The sequence below is a fragment of the Coloeus monedula genome (assembly GCF_965178545.1).
Source record: "Coloeus monedula genome assembly, chromosome: 5".
In the NCBI taxonomy this organism is placed as follows: domain Eukaryota; kingdom Metazoa; phylum Chordata; class Aves; order Passeriformes; family Corvidae; genus Coloeus; species Coloeus monedula.
The window spans coordinates 65,003,504-65,020,759 of NC_138785.1; the positions used below are offsets into that span (position 1 = coordinate 65,003,504).

A 17,256-nucleotide genomic window follows, 5' to 3' on the forward strand; every position below is an offset into this window, starting at 1 on the left:
GTAGATAATTTGAACTTTGCTGGTTTAGATTAAGAATAATGACTGTTACAAGGGAGTCACAAGTGCGTAATGATTCATCATTAGTGCTTTAAACTGTAGTGAATGTTAAAGACTTTATGGATTTGGTTGTCATTGCACCAAGCTCTGCACAGGTTTGATGCAATAGGAGTTTCTGCCATGGAAAATGTACAAAGGCTGCATGTAAAGTTGTGCAGTGTAATCTTCCATTAAAAGAGGATGTTTACAAATCACTGTAACCATATAGAGCAGTGGAAACAGCCTGTCAAGCTGCAGTGCTGCTGGAAGGGAGAGTTGCTGCTGCCAGGTGGGAGCAGGATGGAGGCAGTACTACAGGGCTTCACACCCATCCCCACTAAGCTCTGTGTAAAGTTATATCAGGAATGCAGAGCTCAGCCCTACCTGTGTTGCTGGCAGCCCAGCAGCTCCCGGCACCAACAACTCTCAGGGGAACTTAGTTGCCCTTGAAAGAATCACAGGAAGCTAAATCAGTAGTTCAGATATTGGGAGCTCTGCTTTCCTCTGCTTTTAAGCTCATTTTAATCTAATTCAATATTTGTTGCTGGCACAAAGCCTCAGACAGGTAGGGAACAGGATTGTTTCAGTATCTGGTATTAGCAGAAGATTTGAGAGATCATACTTCAGTTTCTTACTCTGATGCAGGTGGTCTTATATAAAGACAGGTCTAAATCCCAAAGGCATCCCTGATGCTGCCCCAGTGTTCTGGTACCCCATTTCACAGTAGTAAAATCTAGATGAAAGCCCCTCACTTCCTCAGGATAATGTGCATATGAAGGTGGAAGGCTGTGAGAGGCTCAGTAATGCACAGTGTATTAGAACACTAATTTCTGCCATAACTAAGCTCAAGTAGTCTATTCTATTTTATGCATGTAATCACAGATCCCAACTCATGGCACTGAATTTCTGCATGATTATAAGGTCACAAGCTTAAAAGTTTTCAACTTTTGACTGAATAATAACAGATAACAGTGAGCTGGTAAATGCGAGTACAGAGGCTCAGAAGGGGAGAAAAGGTTGAGAGCTGTGGAGCAGAGCCTGAGGCCAAATGAAAATAGCTGGGAAAAAAGGGGATTTTAGGAGAAATTCAGAGAGACTTTGATTCACCCCTTTGGTGAGTTTCCCCAGTTGGATGCCAGGTGCCCACCAAAGCTGCTCTATCACTCCCCTCCTCAGCTGGACAGGGGACAGGAAAAAAAACTAAAAGGTGGATGAAGGTAAAGACAGGGAGAGATTGGTCACCAATTACGATCAGAAGAAAAATAGAATCGACTTGGGGAAATGATTATATCTCTTTTATTTATTATGAATCAAATCAGAGTAGAGTAGTGAGAAATCTTAAAAACACTTTCCCTCCACCTCTGCCTTCTTCCCAGGCTTAACTTTGCACCAGAATTCTATATCTGCTTCACCCCATGGTACAGGGGGACCAGGGGGACCCTGGAAATGGGGGATGTGGTCAGTTCATCACACATTATTTCTGGTGCTCCTTCCACCTGAGGGGGAGAGCTCCTCAGACTCTTCCCCTGCTCCAACATGGGAAGGAAAGGATGGAGATCTCCCTCCAGCCATGTGCTCACTCTCTCTCTGTGTCCAGAGGTGCAGGGTTGAGGACGCAGGCAACACTGAGGAAGGACAAACATGTCTTAGACCCACTTTTTTGCCAGTGCAAACTGTGATCTTTTCTCACACTGTGCAGCCCAGAGTCCCTGTAACTGGGTTTCTTGGCTCTAACCTCCTCCCTCTCCAAGTCCTGCTTTTGCCCTGGTTCTTCTGCTGCTCTGTGAGGTGCTCAGTGGCAGGCAGCCACTTGCAGGAAGTCATTTTTATAAACATGTATTTAGCTTTCTTAAACACTGTGTAACATCACAGTAGTTTATAGAGAGATGGGTGGAGACAGCCTAACATTGCTCTCACAGCTACCACCACAGCTCTGCCCCAGCAGCAGCGTGCTGGTCACCATGGGTTGTCTGTCACCACAGAGAAGGGACCAGGGAACCTTGGCACACAACCACCCCCTGCCTGAGCTCTGCCTCAGTGGGTGCAGTTCTGGGGTTACAAACACATCCCTTCTCCTGCAAATCTTTCATTGTTTTTAAAGAAGAAATAAGGGAGCCATCCAAGGAATCACTCCTCAGAGCACCAAAGCCTGGGGAACTTCTAGGTGCTCTCCTGGCCCCAAAGCTGGTCCTCACATAAACAACACCCAAAGTATGTCCAAATCCATATGCTCTAGAGAATAAATGAGGGAACCAGTGTGCCTGTGGCCTCGGTGGCACCACAAAATCTTGCTGACTGTAGTTGCCTATGGTTCACAAACCTAGCAGTAAGTGGTCTCACAACCTTGTGTCTCCTTTGCTGGTGGTACCACAGGACTGTCAAATCAGCTCTCCCATAATGAGCCTCAGTTTTGTCAGGAAGATGAACCCATGGCTCTTACAGTAGTGCTTTGCACATGCAGGAGCATTAGGTTGAACGTTTCAACACCAGTCTCTCAGCTTTCATTTACTTAACAGTGTTTGTTACCTACCTTATTGAAGTAATTACCTGAGTGTGGCAGGGCATTGTATAAAGATCAGGAAACAGAAAGTGAGCTCTCAGCCAGAGCTCCTGCTCTCCAAAAGCCTGGCTTTATATAGCATGTTTTTTTCCCCACTATTATGAATTACTGTAATAAGTGGTCTGAAGGCTCAGACAGACTTCAGGCTTCATCTGAAATAAAGTCAGTTCAATTTGCTTGATTCAAACAGAATTTGGAATTCTATGCCAGTGGAGGCTGGCATAATCTTTAGGAAAATTTGTCTGGCTGCTTTTAAAAAGGAAGAAAGAGATCTTTGAAAGCTGTGGAGACAGTGACTAATTGCAGTATAATCAACAGAAATGAGATTCCGGTTTAAAAAGGGTAGTGGCCTTTCTCTGTACTCATGCAGAAATAATTTAGCTGTTTTCTAATTGTGCTCTGAATTGTTCTTGTGAGATGGGTACTTTAAAATTGATCTCATCTAACTTAAAAGCAAAATCCTGGTGAAAAAAAAAAAATCAAACCCCACAAAACCCACATTAAAGGAAAAGTTAAAGGCCAGAGTGACATAGATAACATCTGCTGTCATCCAGTGGAGCTGAACCAGGATGTGCACATTTCAAAGCCTTAATCACTGATGTCACTGAAATGTTATTAGGATAAAAATAGTGACATTGAAACTCCTTGTTTTCCACAACATTCACTTCAGTAAGACACTGGCTCTGTGAGACAGCACTGTCTTGGGGCTTATGCAGGTATCTACTTAGCCAGTTGGCTGATCAGGATGAAGGACTGAAATTAGGAGCTCTCAAATAAAACTCTGCATTTTACTTTTGTCCACTGAATTGCAGAAGCAACTTAAAAATCTCATCAAGGCCCAAGGCTGTTTGAAAGCTGGGCTGATGCTGTGTTAGGCATGGCCTCTCTGGCTGGGCAGAAAGAGTTGGGGCAGCTGCAGCAGGGCAGGGAGCTGATGGGATTTTGGGACAGCATCCACCTCAGGAGTGCTGGTCCTATGGACTTGGAGGGTGCAAGCTTGTTCCAGGTGCTCAGCCACCCTGAGAACACCCCAAATCCATGGGACAGGGAGTGACACTTACAGCCTCTTACAAGCCATCTGGGGTCTTCTCTTCAGAAGAGATGGGGTCAAAGGATGAACTTCCAGAGTCCTGGTCAGAGTGGCTGGTTCAGTCCCAAGCACTACCAGGATAAAGATCATCATGGGATCATCCCAGGACACTGTACAAATGCCAGAAATACAAGTGCTTTGGTGCAGATAGCATTCTTTGGACACTGCCATATTCCTTATCAGGAAACCTGAGAGCTGCTTTCTTCTCTCACTTCTGTGTTGTGAGTGGCTGTGTGAGACTGCAAAAAGTCCTTTCCATTTGGAATGTTCTTTATCTGCCTTTAAAAAACTTTTTTTCATGTCATGCCCTTCCTGGAAACTTTATGTTTAATCTTCCCTATAATGTGAAAAAACTCTGATTAGGTTTCTGGTGTGCAAAGTGCATTCTGTGTGTTCCTTAATTGATCAGACTTTACCTGTTATATCCCATTTTTTAAGTTGCCTCTTTAAAATGCCAGAGTTGAAAGGGTTGTGACACAGAGATTCAGAGGCTACCACTAGGCTGTTAGACAAAATGAACCTGTCCTGTTTCTCCTGGGGATCAGTGGCACAAACTGGCTTGTGTTCTTATGCTAATCACAAACTACTGATTTAATGATTCACCTTGCAGCAGTGAGAGAGTCAGGGTCCCATTTTTTCCCTAGTACAAGGTACAGCCTTTCACACTTGCAGTGGCTAAAGGCTCTAGTTCAGATCAATAGCTACAGAAGGGCATTTTAAGTAAACCTGAAAACTAGAAGGACTCAGTCAATAACTATGGCATCTATAGGGAGGTGGTCTCCTGCTTAGGTCAGGAATAGGGAAATATCTTCTTAAATCATCACAGGTAAAACTATGTTTGGACATGGCTTTTTCCTTGGCTTTCTGCCTCATTGATGGAGCTACAATACATCCATGGTGCACCTTTGCTTCACAGTTTCTCTCTGCTCCACACCTGGGTTTGTGGATCCCCAAAGGTTTTTTTAACAATAGCAGATTAGGGACTGATCCAAAAACAACAGGAATTACTATTGTTGAAACACAAATGTATTGTTATTTAGGAGTTTTATTCGGTTGGTTTGGTTGAGTTTTCTTGTCTGTTTGCTCTGGATGTTTTTTTCCCTGCATGCTGTTAGTCACTAGGCACTCTGCAGCCCTGGCTGCCTGGTTTCCTGACAGCTGATGGAGTCAAAACAAAGGGTGATAAGCAATTCCTAAAGCAGCCCTAAATAGGTGCTAGACTAAGTTCATCATAGCAGATCTTTCTCATTTTTATAAAACCTGCATATCTGCAGTTGTGCAGAGTCCGGATGAGCAGCCTCTGCCCTCCTCAGATTTTCCCCAGGTAACTTCCCCCAGGTAACTTCCCCCAGCTGCAAAGAAAAGAACCTCAGCTCTCCAGGGGCACTGGCTTGAGTCTGGGCTTGCAGGGACCGGCCACCAGATGACACTGTTATCCCTAAGAATGAACTAACACCGGACCAGGTCCCAGAAATTACTCCTCGGAAACGGGGTGAAGGAGCCTCCTGCATGCCGGGTGCCTGAACATCTCTTGGAGTCCAGTGCCTCCTCCCTTGACCTGCTGTTACTGAGGAGGGACTGTTAAAAACCCCTAAATTTGGCGACTTACCAGCCACAGTTCACTGCAGGTAAACTGCAGGCATTGCTATGCTTTATGTGCATTAGTTTTCATTTATTTGCAGATTATCTTCGACCAAAGGATAGCAAATGCATTTTCAACAAGTGATGAGAATTTCAAATTTATCCCCCTATTCCAGTGTATCCATTCAAAGTCAATCCTCCTGATTCAGAAATTAAATTAGATAGGGAGTTTGGTAAAGTAGTGATAAAATGTCACAAGTTTTCCAGCCTGAAGTACTGCCATCGTCATCTGAAAATGTCACTGTAATGAAAAGTTTTTTCTTCTGTCAAATTTTCTGTTTCTTTTTTTGTTCCAGTTTTTCCATATTAAACAATGTGTATCATCTATTCCCTGGAGCAAACTGACTTTCTCCCCCCAGTAACTTTTGGGCTGGAAGAGCCAAAGAGCCTCAATATTCTCCTTTTGACATAGTCCCTTCTCCACTGGGTTTCATCCTGCCCAGGATCAAATCTCCTTTTGGAACTGCATGGCTAGTCACAGCTTTTTTTTTTTTCTCCTGGATTTCAGGTGGCCCCTGAGACAAAAGCTGTCATGAAGTGGTTGAGATCTATCCCATTTGTGCTCTCTGCTAGCCTCCATGGGGGTGAGCTGGTTGTGACCTATCCTTATGACTATTCAGTGCATCCTATGGAAGAAAAAATGTTCTCCCCTACGCCTGATGAGAAGGTAATATTGTTTCTGCAGGGTGAGCATATTGGTTCAATTTGTGGAACTATGGAAATATTTTCTTTAAATAAACAACAAACTTTGACTAATTTAGATCATGTACGTGTGTATACGTATGCGTGTATGTATTAAATATGTAATAAATCAAAATTTTATATACATAATGCAAGTCTATATACATATATATAACATGAGATCACCTCATTTGGGTAGAGCTGATGCTAATAATGCCAAGGTCAAGTCCTCAATCCCCACAGAGGCCTTTCACTTAAGAGCTGGACTTGATCCTTGTGGATTCCTTCCAACTCAGAATATTATGCAACTCTGATTTATACACTTACTTAATGTACTTTAAAATACAGGAATTGCTTACACACTGTCAACTTGGTCTGGAAAGATTTACCCATCTTCTGTGAGGCCAAACATGGTTTCATAAAGCACAGATTAGGAAAACCCTGGCTTTTAATTTTTAAAGGGAGTAAGCTGTGATATTTTTGCCAGTGGTTTCCAGAAGAGAAGGAACCAGCAGTGTTATTTTCCCTTGGAATCCATGAGGAGTGGGGGGAAAAAAGGCTCGTTGCCATATGGTGGCAGCCTTGTAACATTTATTCCAGGTCAGATGAATGGGAATGGTTTCCCCCTCTCATCCCTGGAAAGTTCCTCATTTGGGACTCACTGTAAATCTTCTGTGAAATTTTTTGCCATCTTTCTTATTTCCCTTTGGTTTCCTCAATCTCGTATTCATTGCCGACATGCCCAGCAGGAGAACAGCTAGCTTTTCAGCCTTCTAGTGTGTGCTAAAAATGTCTGTGGCCTCTCAAGAAAAGTAGTTCTTTATATAAACAAAGAGCAGTTCAAAATAGTCAGAAGTTGATCTTTGACTTGAAGCATCCTTTATCTTTGAGCATATCTCTTAGCTGACGTCTTTTGAAGTGACAGTTCTCACTAACACATATTAAATATTTAAAGATTTACGACTGTTAAACATTTTCTGTATCAATCCATTTCTTCTGAGCTGTACAATGCCTACTGACTTATGTGTGTATGAAAATGATTTAGCAGTAAATTTAACCAGGCACTGCACAGTAAAAAGCCTGTGTTAGAAATATCTGGTGGGTGCTAATGCAAGCTGCAGGACCTCTTGCTGAGGACTGGGGAAATCATAAAATTGTGCATTTACATCCCGCTGCCTGAGCTAGGGCTATCCCATGCATAGGTGGTGAAAGAATATTGCCATGTGTGCTTTATCAAGCACTTCACCCCTGGAATGGAAGTACAGCAGTGCCTCCATCATCTCCACTGGGGGACAACGTGTATTTTGAGTGAAAGGATGCAGCCACATGGACAAAGGGCTCAATCCCAGTGCAGTGCACAGTTGGACAAACCCTAAAGGCACTCCTGGCTTGCAACAGAGTAAGACAAGGAACCTCATATAGGTGGCTGCTGCATAATCAGTGACTGCAAAGTCTGGGAAGTTGGCTACAAACCTGGAAGTTTAGAACATACAAGGGAGGGCTGGGGATGTCCTCAGTGAAGAACCGATTTTTCAAATGACTCAGCACAGGAACCTTAATAGCACTATCAGTATCACTTCAGATTTTGCACAGAAAGTTATAAAACCTGTACCTGTGAAGTGACCTGCATTTAAGTAATCTGATCTACAGCTGCTGCTGTCAGGGAACCTGCATCCCAAAATACAGCACTTTGGTTTAGCTGCCATACACTGGCCATAACCCTTGCTCTGAAAGCTGACCTGCCAAGTTTGCTGTGCAAGGGGAAACTTGCAGCCTAGGGTGAAATGCTGGAGAGTAGATAATAGCCAGATATTAAAAAATCAAATTCTGTGAAATATATTCCAACCAGCAGTTTGAAAATGCATCTCTTTGCTGCCACATCTATAATGGTGCATGTGTGGAAGCACGAGGATCCTCTTTCCTCTGCTCCAAGACACTGCAGATTTCAAGTTTCTTTTTGGCCTGCACCACAGCCTGGGCCAGTACCTGCTGAGAGAAAGGAGTCTCAAAACTGAACCATGTCCTTGCACTCACATTCTTGCATCTGGTTCAGCCCACCTAATTAAAATCTTTCCCATATTTTGGGGTTTGTGGAGATGGATGTTTTAACGCTTTGTGTTACACAAGAAGCTGAATTGATGCCTCTGCTCACTAGAGCAGAAAGGCCCACACCAAGTCAAATTCATTCCCTTTGATGAGTTGAAACACTCCCTTCCCTCCCCCTGAAAAACACAACCTGTGATGGTCAGTGGTGCAAAAGTGCTGGCCAAGGTAACCGCACTAACCTCACTTTACTGAATGAAACAACACTCTACCAAAGTCACAAGGATTCTGCTGTGGTTTTCCCCTTTTTTTTCCCACTATATTACACCTAAATATCTACCTAAATATCTAAGTTTCCTTGACATCCATGACTTGTCATACATTGGCTTCTAAGTGATAACAAATGTATTGTTATCCAGGAACTTTTAAATTTTTTTAAGTGTAACTTTTTGGTTTTCTTTTTTAATAGATTTCACTTGCTTTTGGAATTCTCACTTTCTCTTCTCCCTACCACTTGTCTTCTTTCACTTGCACTAGTGGCCAGGCAAAAGCCTTATGCCTCTTGGTGTGAAACAAGAGGAGACTTGGTCACTGGAAATAGGACATCTGCAGATGTCTCTGTAAAAGGTGAGGAACATACTCCTTACTCACATAGGCACCTTCTAAATATTATATCAAATACCTTCCACAGAGGGTTCAGAACTGGAACCCAGATTCCTGTAGGAATTAAAGATATTGAGCTTGGCACTAAACTATTGGCAGTTAAAGTTCCTCTTAACATATTTAATTAACATCTATTTCTTTCAGCAGACCTTTGAAGGACACTTAATTTTCTGGTCTGGACAATAATTAGATACATAGAAACTTAAGGGAGCTGCAAAAGAATTTTATATTAAATCTGGATTTTTAGTGTCTGGTCATCAGAAGTATTTAGTAAAGTGTCTTTACACTTACATTAAACTCTCTTTCCATCTTTCCTTGGTCATCTACCTGATTCCATAATCGGCTCAGCCATGTGATTATCAGAAACAATCAGAAATATTAACTGGTGTTGTGTGCTTGATCATATTAGTCTCTATCCTTGATGACAACATCTAGGATAAAGTTTTAGGATCACTTCTAAAACTAGGATTTTAGCCACCCAACTTCTTGCACATGTTTTCTTAAGCAATATGGAATGAAACTCATGATCATGAATAGTAGGATCAAGTAGCATCTGATAACTGCTGTCATTTAAATGTTGAAATCTGAAAGTATAGCCTTTGCAGATGAAGTTCAAACAAACAAAAAGGAGAGGCCGGATTTTTGTACGGAGTTGAAATAACCATTGGAGAAGAAGAACAGGAACATGATTCAAATAAATGGTTTCTTCAGACAACTGCTCTTTCTTCTGTCTTCACTACGTGTTCTGCCACTGTTCCTTTCTGCATGGTGACTGCTCTGCTCTTCATCAGTATCAACACTCTTTGGAAATCAGGGGTGACATCCTACATCACCACATCCTATCCTTCACTTTTTAGGAATGGTTTCTGCCCCACAAAGAAGCAACTGTCTCTGAGATCAAACTGGCAGGTTTTCCTGTGTGAGTGATAAGTAAAAAGCAAATTGACACTGTCTGTTTTAAACAGCAGCATTCAATGTGAATATTTAGTTGGGCTGAAAGTAATACAGGTATTTTTTAAGGGGTAAAAATATCAAAAGCTAAAGCAAAACCTAAAGGACGCCTAAATTTCAACTTTAAAACCTGGGCTCCTGCTCCAGGTGGTAGATTGAAGCCACATATCAAAAAATCCACTGGTATTTAATATGTTGTCTCTGGCTAAATACATTGGATTGCAGAGAAGGACCCTAGAGGAGAAGACAAATGAAAACTTCCTTGCAGAGCAGTTTATCACCTCCCTCAGTCTCAAGGACACAGGGTGTCTCATAATCTGGGCTCACAACAGCAATAGTTAATAGCAGCAATGGCAAAGTTTTCAGCTTGTAAAAGCAAATGTATTTCAATCCTGTTTGTTGCAGGTGTTCAAAATGCTGGCTAAAGCCTACGCAGATGCACACCCCGTCATCTCGGACCACTCCGAACTGCGCTGTGGTGGGAACTTTGTAAAACGTGGAGGTATTATAAATGGTGCTGAGTGGTACAGCTTCACTGGAGGTAAAACCACTTTACCATCATATCAAGTGAGGTAAAACCTCTACGTGACCTTTATAAGACACCAGGGTTTGAACAAAATGATTTTATTAATTTCAGTTTGCTTAAGGTCCTACCCCTGCAAAACATAATTTGTAGGGGATTTAAGTAGTAAAATGTAACGTGTATGCTGGAAACATATATATGCAGATAACATGGGATGAATTCAACCCCAATGTGACCTGAGAAAAGTTAACAAGTTATGCAAGGCTCAAATTTTTTATAGCATATATAGCATATAATAACATTTTCATTTTCAAATCTGACATGTAGAAACAAAGGTTTAATGCTATGCTCTCAATCCTTAGGAGCATGAGTCTGAATCCATCTTGTAGACTATGCAAGTGCTGCTTTTTCATCTGTTTAAATTAATTCTTTTTTCAGGAAAAACTACAACAGAGACAAACATCCAATTCATTTGTTCCTCCATTGCTAATTTGATTTCCCCAGTAATAGTACTTTGTTTTCTTTAGGAGTCCTTCAATACTGGCATGGATAAAATATCAGTGTTCATAAATTTTCAGCAGTGCTTCAGTTGTGTTTTCCAATAGGACTCAGCTGGATCCCCAAATAATTATGCTGAAACTAGACATTTGGAATGCTTTGGGGCATGCATGAGAATTAGGTTTAGATATCTTTGGCTTACATTCTTCCCAAAATTATATCCAATGTCTTTTGTACAGAAACAGTTTTGAACACAATAATGGCAAAAGGACATTTCTGTTCTGGTGACCCTTGGTAATCACTTCTGATACAGCCGATTATACAATTGCTGTGATTAACCAATCTTTATTGCTCTGTTTCTACTTCTTGGCCAGGTGAATAATAATGTAAAATTATGCTTTTTTGCCTGAAAGAAGTGTCATTGTCATTAGTTAATTTATAGTTGAAACAAGTGGTAGAATTCTGAATTTGTTGAATACTTTTTATATATCAGCAAGCACTCTACAGTATAATAACCCACACCCACAGGGATGGGATTCAGCTGACTACAGCAGCAAAGCTCCAGTTAAAGGCTACATGGCCTGTTCATGAGCTCTCCTTTTTTCTTTTTAAACCTATAGGTATGGCAGATTTTAATTACCTTCACACAAATTGCTTTGAAGTTACCGTGGAGGTAGGATGTGAAAAGTTTCCTTTGGAGGAAGAACTGTTTACAATCTGGCATGAAAACAAGGGTGCCCTGCTGAATTACATGGAAATGGTACTGCTCTCTTTTTACAGACCTTTGTGCTTACAGTTTTCCTTTTTCATTCTTTTCCAAAATTCATTTCTTTGCTGTTTGCCTGGTTAGCTGTCAAGATAATGCTAAATCAATCACCACACTCCACCGGGGACCCCAGTGCCTCAGTTTGTCTAGCAGGACACACAGGTAGTATTTTGCCTATGCTGCAGAAGGGATTGAGACTGAGGACTGCAAAGGCCTTGAAAATAGTGAGAAAGGGAATTATCTATGAATACTTTGGGCAGTATTATTCATCAGCTGTCCAAAATTTAACACTAGAGAAAACCCTAGTATTCAGAAAAGTATGAATCAACATTCCTCTTGAAGACTAAAGCAAAAAACTCTGTTGTCTAGAGAGCTTCCTGAAATTTTCCTTTCCATATTCCATGTTTGTGTCCCAAACCCTACTGTCCCACAGCAAGAGATTTAGATTCAGCTAAAATCTTAATAGAAATGGCATTTACACACTTTCCATCTTGATTTCTTTATGAAAGTAGTTATTAAATATCTGAAGCCAAATCTTCTAAAGGAAGAACTGTATGTCTCTGAGCATTAAAACATGCCACTTAAATGTCATTTTTAATAATAAGTTTAAGTTCAGCAAAAACAAATACCTCACTGACAATAAGTAAGTGAAACAGAAACAGAAGTTGCTCATCTTTCTCTCAGCCATTAGTAGATTAGTTTTCTGTCATGCCTTATTTTGATAGAGTACGCAGTACTTTAAAATTGTTAGGAGTGTTTTTATGGCCTTTCTAAGCAACCTCTTGCTACTTGTGGTAAGTATTATCTATCAATAAAGTCTACAGTACAGACCACCAAACTCATTTCGTTTTACAGCTGTCTGATGAAAATGAGTTTTAGTGAATCCAAATGGAGCTGGGTTAAATCCATATATATTACAATTGAAGTCTTCAAGATGTAAAGATTTTACAGTGTGAGACACTGTAGAAGTCTGTGCTGGAAAAGCTTTTTGAGTAAATGCAGGACAGTAAGCAAAACAACTTTGCTGATAAGGATGACTGAATTACCCCCGATAAGGATTAAGTCTGCCACAACCAATTCAAACTTTTCTTATTCTGATATATACCAGGCTGTTTGGTGTGTGTACAAATCTACTCGGCTTAACGCACAGAAGTAAAATTCATTCTCCTAAATGCTGATCTCTTCTCCCCATCAGAAATAAAATCGGAACACTCTGCCAAACTCATGTGGCACTGACTTGAGGAAAAATGAAAAATAGTACAGTTACTAAAGCAAACCAAAGGAACATTGTTAAAGAAATTTCACTTTTGTCATTTTTATCCCGTCATGTTGTAATTGCAAAATTATTATTGAAGTTGGATGAGGTCATACTATTTTGAGTATGTCTACACTGTAAATTAAATTTGAGTCTGAGATGACTCTTCTGACCAGATTTACTCTCTATCCATATGATAAATCCTCAAGTTCATGCTGAAAAGAAAATTGCAGTGCTTCATTATAAGGGATAGTTTTCAAATCCTTATATTGAGTTGTTCCTAAACCTTCCAGTGAATAGCTTCACTCAGTATGGAATGGCTGCTTAACGAGAGCAGTGACAACACAGCCTCACCTTAAATTAAAAAGTGCTTTCACTAGACTAGACTTTTTTTTCAAGCTTTGTATTATCAATTACTGTATAGTTGGATATTTTAATGGTTATTTTTAAACATCTTTATATTCCAACAGAAAAGCAAATATGTTGTTTTGATGCTTTGTGGTTTTTATCCATTCTTCTTTTGTGACAAGGCTACTGGGGGAGGGAAATTGAGAGGAAGAGAAAAGAAGAGGTGGGGAAGTGAAGTAAAGAACAACTCAAGTTGGTCATAGCTGTTCAGAGGAAAAATAAAAATGGAATTATTTTTCACTTAAAGAGGTCATAGAGATTTTCCAATATAAAATATTTTAATTTTGGAACACCTTAAAAAGAGAACCTTAAGAGGCTTAATGTTTAAATACTTGGAATTGTTTTTTCTGTTTAATTTTATTTTATTTAACTTCCAATATAGCTGCTTGTGCACCTCCTTATATGACAGAATTCACATTGCTTTTCAGTTTGTCACCAAGCACGTTTCTCAGCAGCTCAAGCAGCTCAGTTCTGTGCTTGTAGAGAAGGGAAAATGGCTGTCATACACACTGCTGTCATGACATTCTGACAGGCAGTGAAGTGTAGGCAGTAGAGTGATGATAAGTCACAAGTACCTGAGCTGATGCCTTCTCGTTGTGTACAGAGCATCGGATTGGTTTTGAAAGGCTTAACTTTTCATTTCTTTGTGGTTCTGTGTCTAGGGCAGACATTCAGAAACAGTCCTTAAATACTGTGGTCAGATCATGAGGTGCCGGTGATTTGTGCAGAGAAGGGTCTCTCAGTGCACAGCCACATGCCTAGCCCAAAAAAGCTCTGGTTCCATTATCCCTTTCCCTCAGCCCCCTTGGAACTCCCTAAACAGGGAATGTGATCTGAGGGGGCATTAGCACCTGAGAGCCTCTATAATGGGTTGAACTTTCTGAAAGTTGTTTCTTCTCCACAAAGGTTTCCTCGTGATGAGGAGGTGGTACTGTAGTAAGTGGCTCCCATCTAACTTTTCTTTGCTCTGCCAGGTTCATCGGGGGATAAAAGGAATTGTGTCTGATAAGTTTGGCAACCCAATAAAAAATGCTCGTATTTCAGTCAGGGGCATTCAACATGATATCACCACAGGTAATATTTTTAGTTTAAGATTCTTCCTTGGGCAGAGTGAAAGTCCTGTGAGCTGAACCTGCAAAAGTATTGTCATGTTTGATAGAAATGGCACCTTAATGGAGAACTGAAGGTTCAGGTGGGGGTTTTCTTCTAGAAAAACAAGAGAGAAGACATGCCAAGATGGCTGCTCAGTCTGTCGTGTCTGGGATGACAGAGGTCTTGATGTGAAAAATTCCACCTGGAACAGTCTTCTGTCCACCAAAGCCAATGTTTGGGGGAATATGGCAACAGCTCTGCTCAGGAGCTGTAACTCAGCATGTGGAGGAGTGGAGCCCTGATGAAATAAGTTAGTTGAGATATTGTGAACATGAGTTGTAGATAGTACAGTCGGATCCTCTCTGATTTTCACATCTAGAATAATTGCAGTAATTGAAGGGTCTGCAATCTTCCTTGTTTATTTGGAAACACATAAATACGTGCAATTTTTGGACAATAATTACTAGAACATTGAATTATGTCCACTTTATACCTGTCACCAACTGACAAACATGTATTGAGGTGTATGCAACTATTACTTTTCACAGTCATAAAGTTCTGAGCTCTTAGGCTGTCACTTAAATTAATGCTTTCTTTTTATTATTGATTTCAGTGAGAACCGGGTAGGCCACAGAAGCGCAAAATAGAAGACATGAATGGTTACATTTTGCTCTAATGATTGTTGTTGAATCAATTTGGAAAGCCAGAATGGCTTATAATGTAGTGGATGTTTTCCAGCTTTCAAAAAAACTAGCAGTAGAGGGGATACAATAGTGGAGATGATGCAGATTTTTGAGGCTGGTGGGAGACTCTGGCATGAATTATGGTCTTTTTCAAACTTCTTCCCAGACAATGGCTTCCCATTGGCAGTGGACCTTTAAAGGATTAAGAATTAAATAAAAATATGTTTACACTGTAGGAGACTATTTGTTCTGAGTTAGGTGGAGTTAAAAATGTCATATGGTTAGAAAGTTTTTTGATTTTAGTGTTAAAAAGAACTAAGAAATTCCACAAAAAAATAGTATTAATGTGACACTAACTGAGCTAAGAGACTTGCCATTCAAAATAAAGGAAATATAAAATGAGGAATAAATTTTTCTGTTTTAAAGCTCCCTAATTTTGCCTGCAAGGTCTAACCTTCAGCTGGAGGAAATTTACACTCATTTTACACTAATGGCAATTTATACCAGCTGCAGCTCCAACTCCATAGTCTTACATGCTAGAATGTCTGCAAAGTAATTGAAAGTAATTTAATAAAAAGAGGGATTTCTTAGCTCCTTAGACATGCTAAATATATAAATATATTGCAGCCTGGATTCTGATTTCACTTTCTTAAGTTTCACATAGTTTTAAATTAATTTCTTTGGGAGTTATTCCTTGTACCTTTGGGAAAAGCAGCATAAAGGAAAGCTTCTCTTCCCTGTGATCCAGGAACAGCAGTTACTGATATTTCATATGCGAATTTTTCTCCATTAGCTCCCAAGGGCCACATTTTCACAGGTAACATCTCTTTTTGTCATCTAGAGTTTGCATTCAAACATTTTTCAAAATCTGAGATCCTTCCGTGGCCCACCCTGTAGCTGCTTGTGCCAGGGGTGGGTGTCCATGGGTGTGTGTGTGTGTACCTACCGAGTGTGAGGCTAAAAACTGAGCTCAGTTTTGTCGTGCCTGTCCCTTTCCTAAGCTGCTGATGGCGACTACTGGCGACTCCTGCCTCCAGGGACGTACATCATCAGCGCCCAGGCGCCGGGGTACAGCCGCGTGATGAAGAGGGTCACCATCCCTGCCAGGATGAAACAGGCCGGGCGAGTGGATTTCGTGCTGCGGCCTGTCGAGGCCTGGCCCAACAAGCTCCTCCGCCGCTCCATGGAGGACGCGTACGACCCTTACGACCCCCTGGAACTTTTTGACCCTCACGCCCAGCACGGGCAGCCCGAGGCTCGAGGTGGGTCCGCGTCCGGCAGGGAGAAGCCCTGGTGGTGGTCATACTTCAGCTCTCTAGACCTGCACAAACCTCTGTGGCTGCTCAAGCAGCGCTGAGGGACATCGCCATGCTCTGCTCTGCTCAGCTCACTCCCGTGCCCTTCCGCTCCATTCCAGACACCCTCACAGCTGTTGGCAATATTTAAATGTTTCATTCGAAAATATAATGTTAATTCAAGCACGCTTACTTCTTTTGTTTTCTCTTCACACACAACTGAGTATATTCAAGTGGGTTTTTAAGTATTAAAAACAACGGTGCACATCCCTTCAAAGGCCAGATTTTATGCAATTTTTTTTCTTGGTAATGCTCTGTACTTCTGCCCATGTAGTTAATCATCACATTCATTATTTATTAGGTTCTAAGTACCTGCAGGAAAATATTCCTGATCCTTTAATGCATTTTTGTACACGTTTTAATACATTAATGATTACATACTAAAAACAACTTTCAGAAACACTCAGAAAACTCTTTTATTTTCCCTTTTTACATTAACATATTAAGTTCATTACCTCTTCTAATAACAGCTCAAAATGTAGGTGTTTTTTTAAAAAAATTAAATATTTTTATAAATTTAAAAATAGGCTTTTAATGTATTTTAGCAAAATACTGAAAAATGCCTTTACTGCTAGAAATACACACATCCTATAAATGTGTGTGTAGACATAGAAAAATACATGAGATAATTCATGAGGAATTTAGGCTAAAGTGTGACATATTACATTAAAATTGTTAACATCATGCACTGTTCTGAGCCTGTGTACTCTTTAATGAAACTTGTAGGCATCAAAGAAATCACAAACTTCTTTTCAAGATAGCTGGGTAAAGCTCAGTTAATACTGGTCTTGCAAGATGCTGTCCTCTCTCAGATATCAGATGCAATGTATTTTTAAGGCGATATATATAAAAAAAGTCCTTGATTTTGATGAAACACATGGGCCCACACTTTCTTTTGGCTTGAACTGTTAATGAACTCTCTATATAGGCGGTATTTTCCCCTCTAAATGCCACAGTGTGTGAATAGTGGGATTGTTGGAGCTGATATACTTTCTGCAGGAGCTGCTGGAT

General features: G+C 40.7%; 1 protein-coding gene across 1 annotated transcript in view; it reads left to right on the top strand.

Annotated features, from left to right (window-relative positions):
• Positions 1–16,247, top strand: part of CPZ (carboxypeptidase Z) — a gene marked incomplete at both ends in the record, with an annotated part of 33,920 nt that extends 17,673 nt beyond the window's left edge. Inside the window, 5 exons of the mRNA XM_082281783.1 lie at positions 5,836–5,994; positions 10,071–10,206; positions 11,307–11,446; positions 14,090–14,189; positions 15,892–16,247. Of these exons, the coding sequence (XP_082137909.1) occupies positions 5,836–5,994; positions 10,071–10,206; positions 11,307–11,446; positions 14,090–14,189; positions 15,892–16,247 (891 nt within the window). The remainder of the gene's footprint in view (positions 1–5,835; positions 5,995–10,070; positions 10,207–11,306; positions 11,447–14,089; positions 14,190–15,891) is intronic.
• Between the last annotated feature and the right edge of the window lie 1,009 nt (positions 16,248–17,256).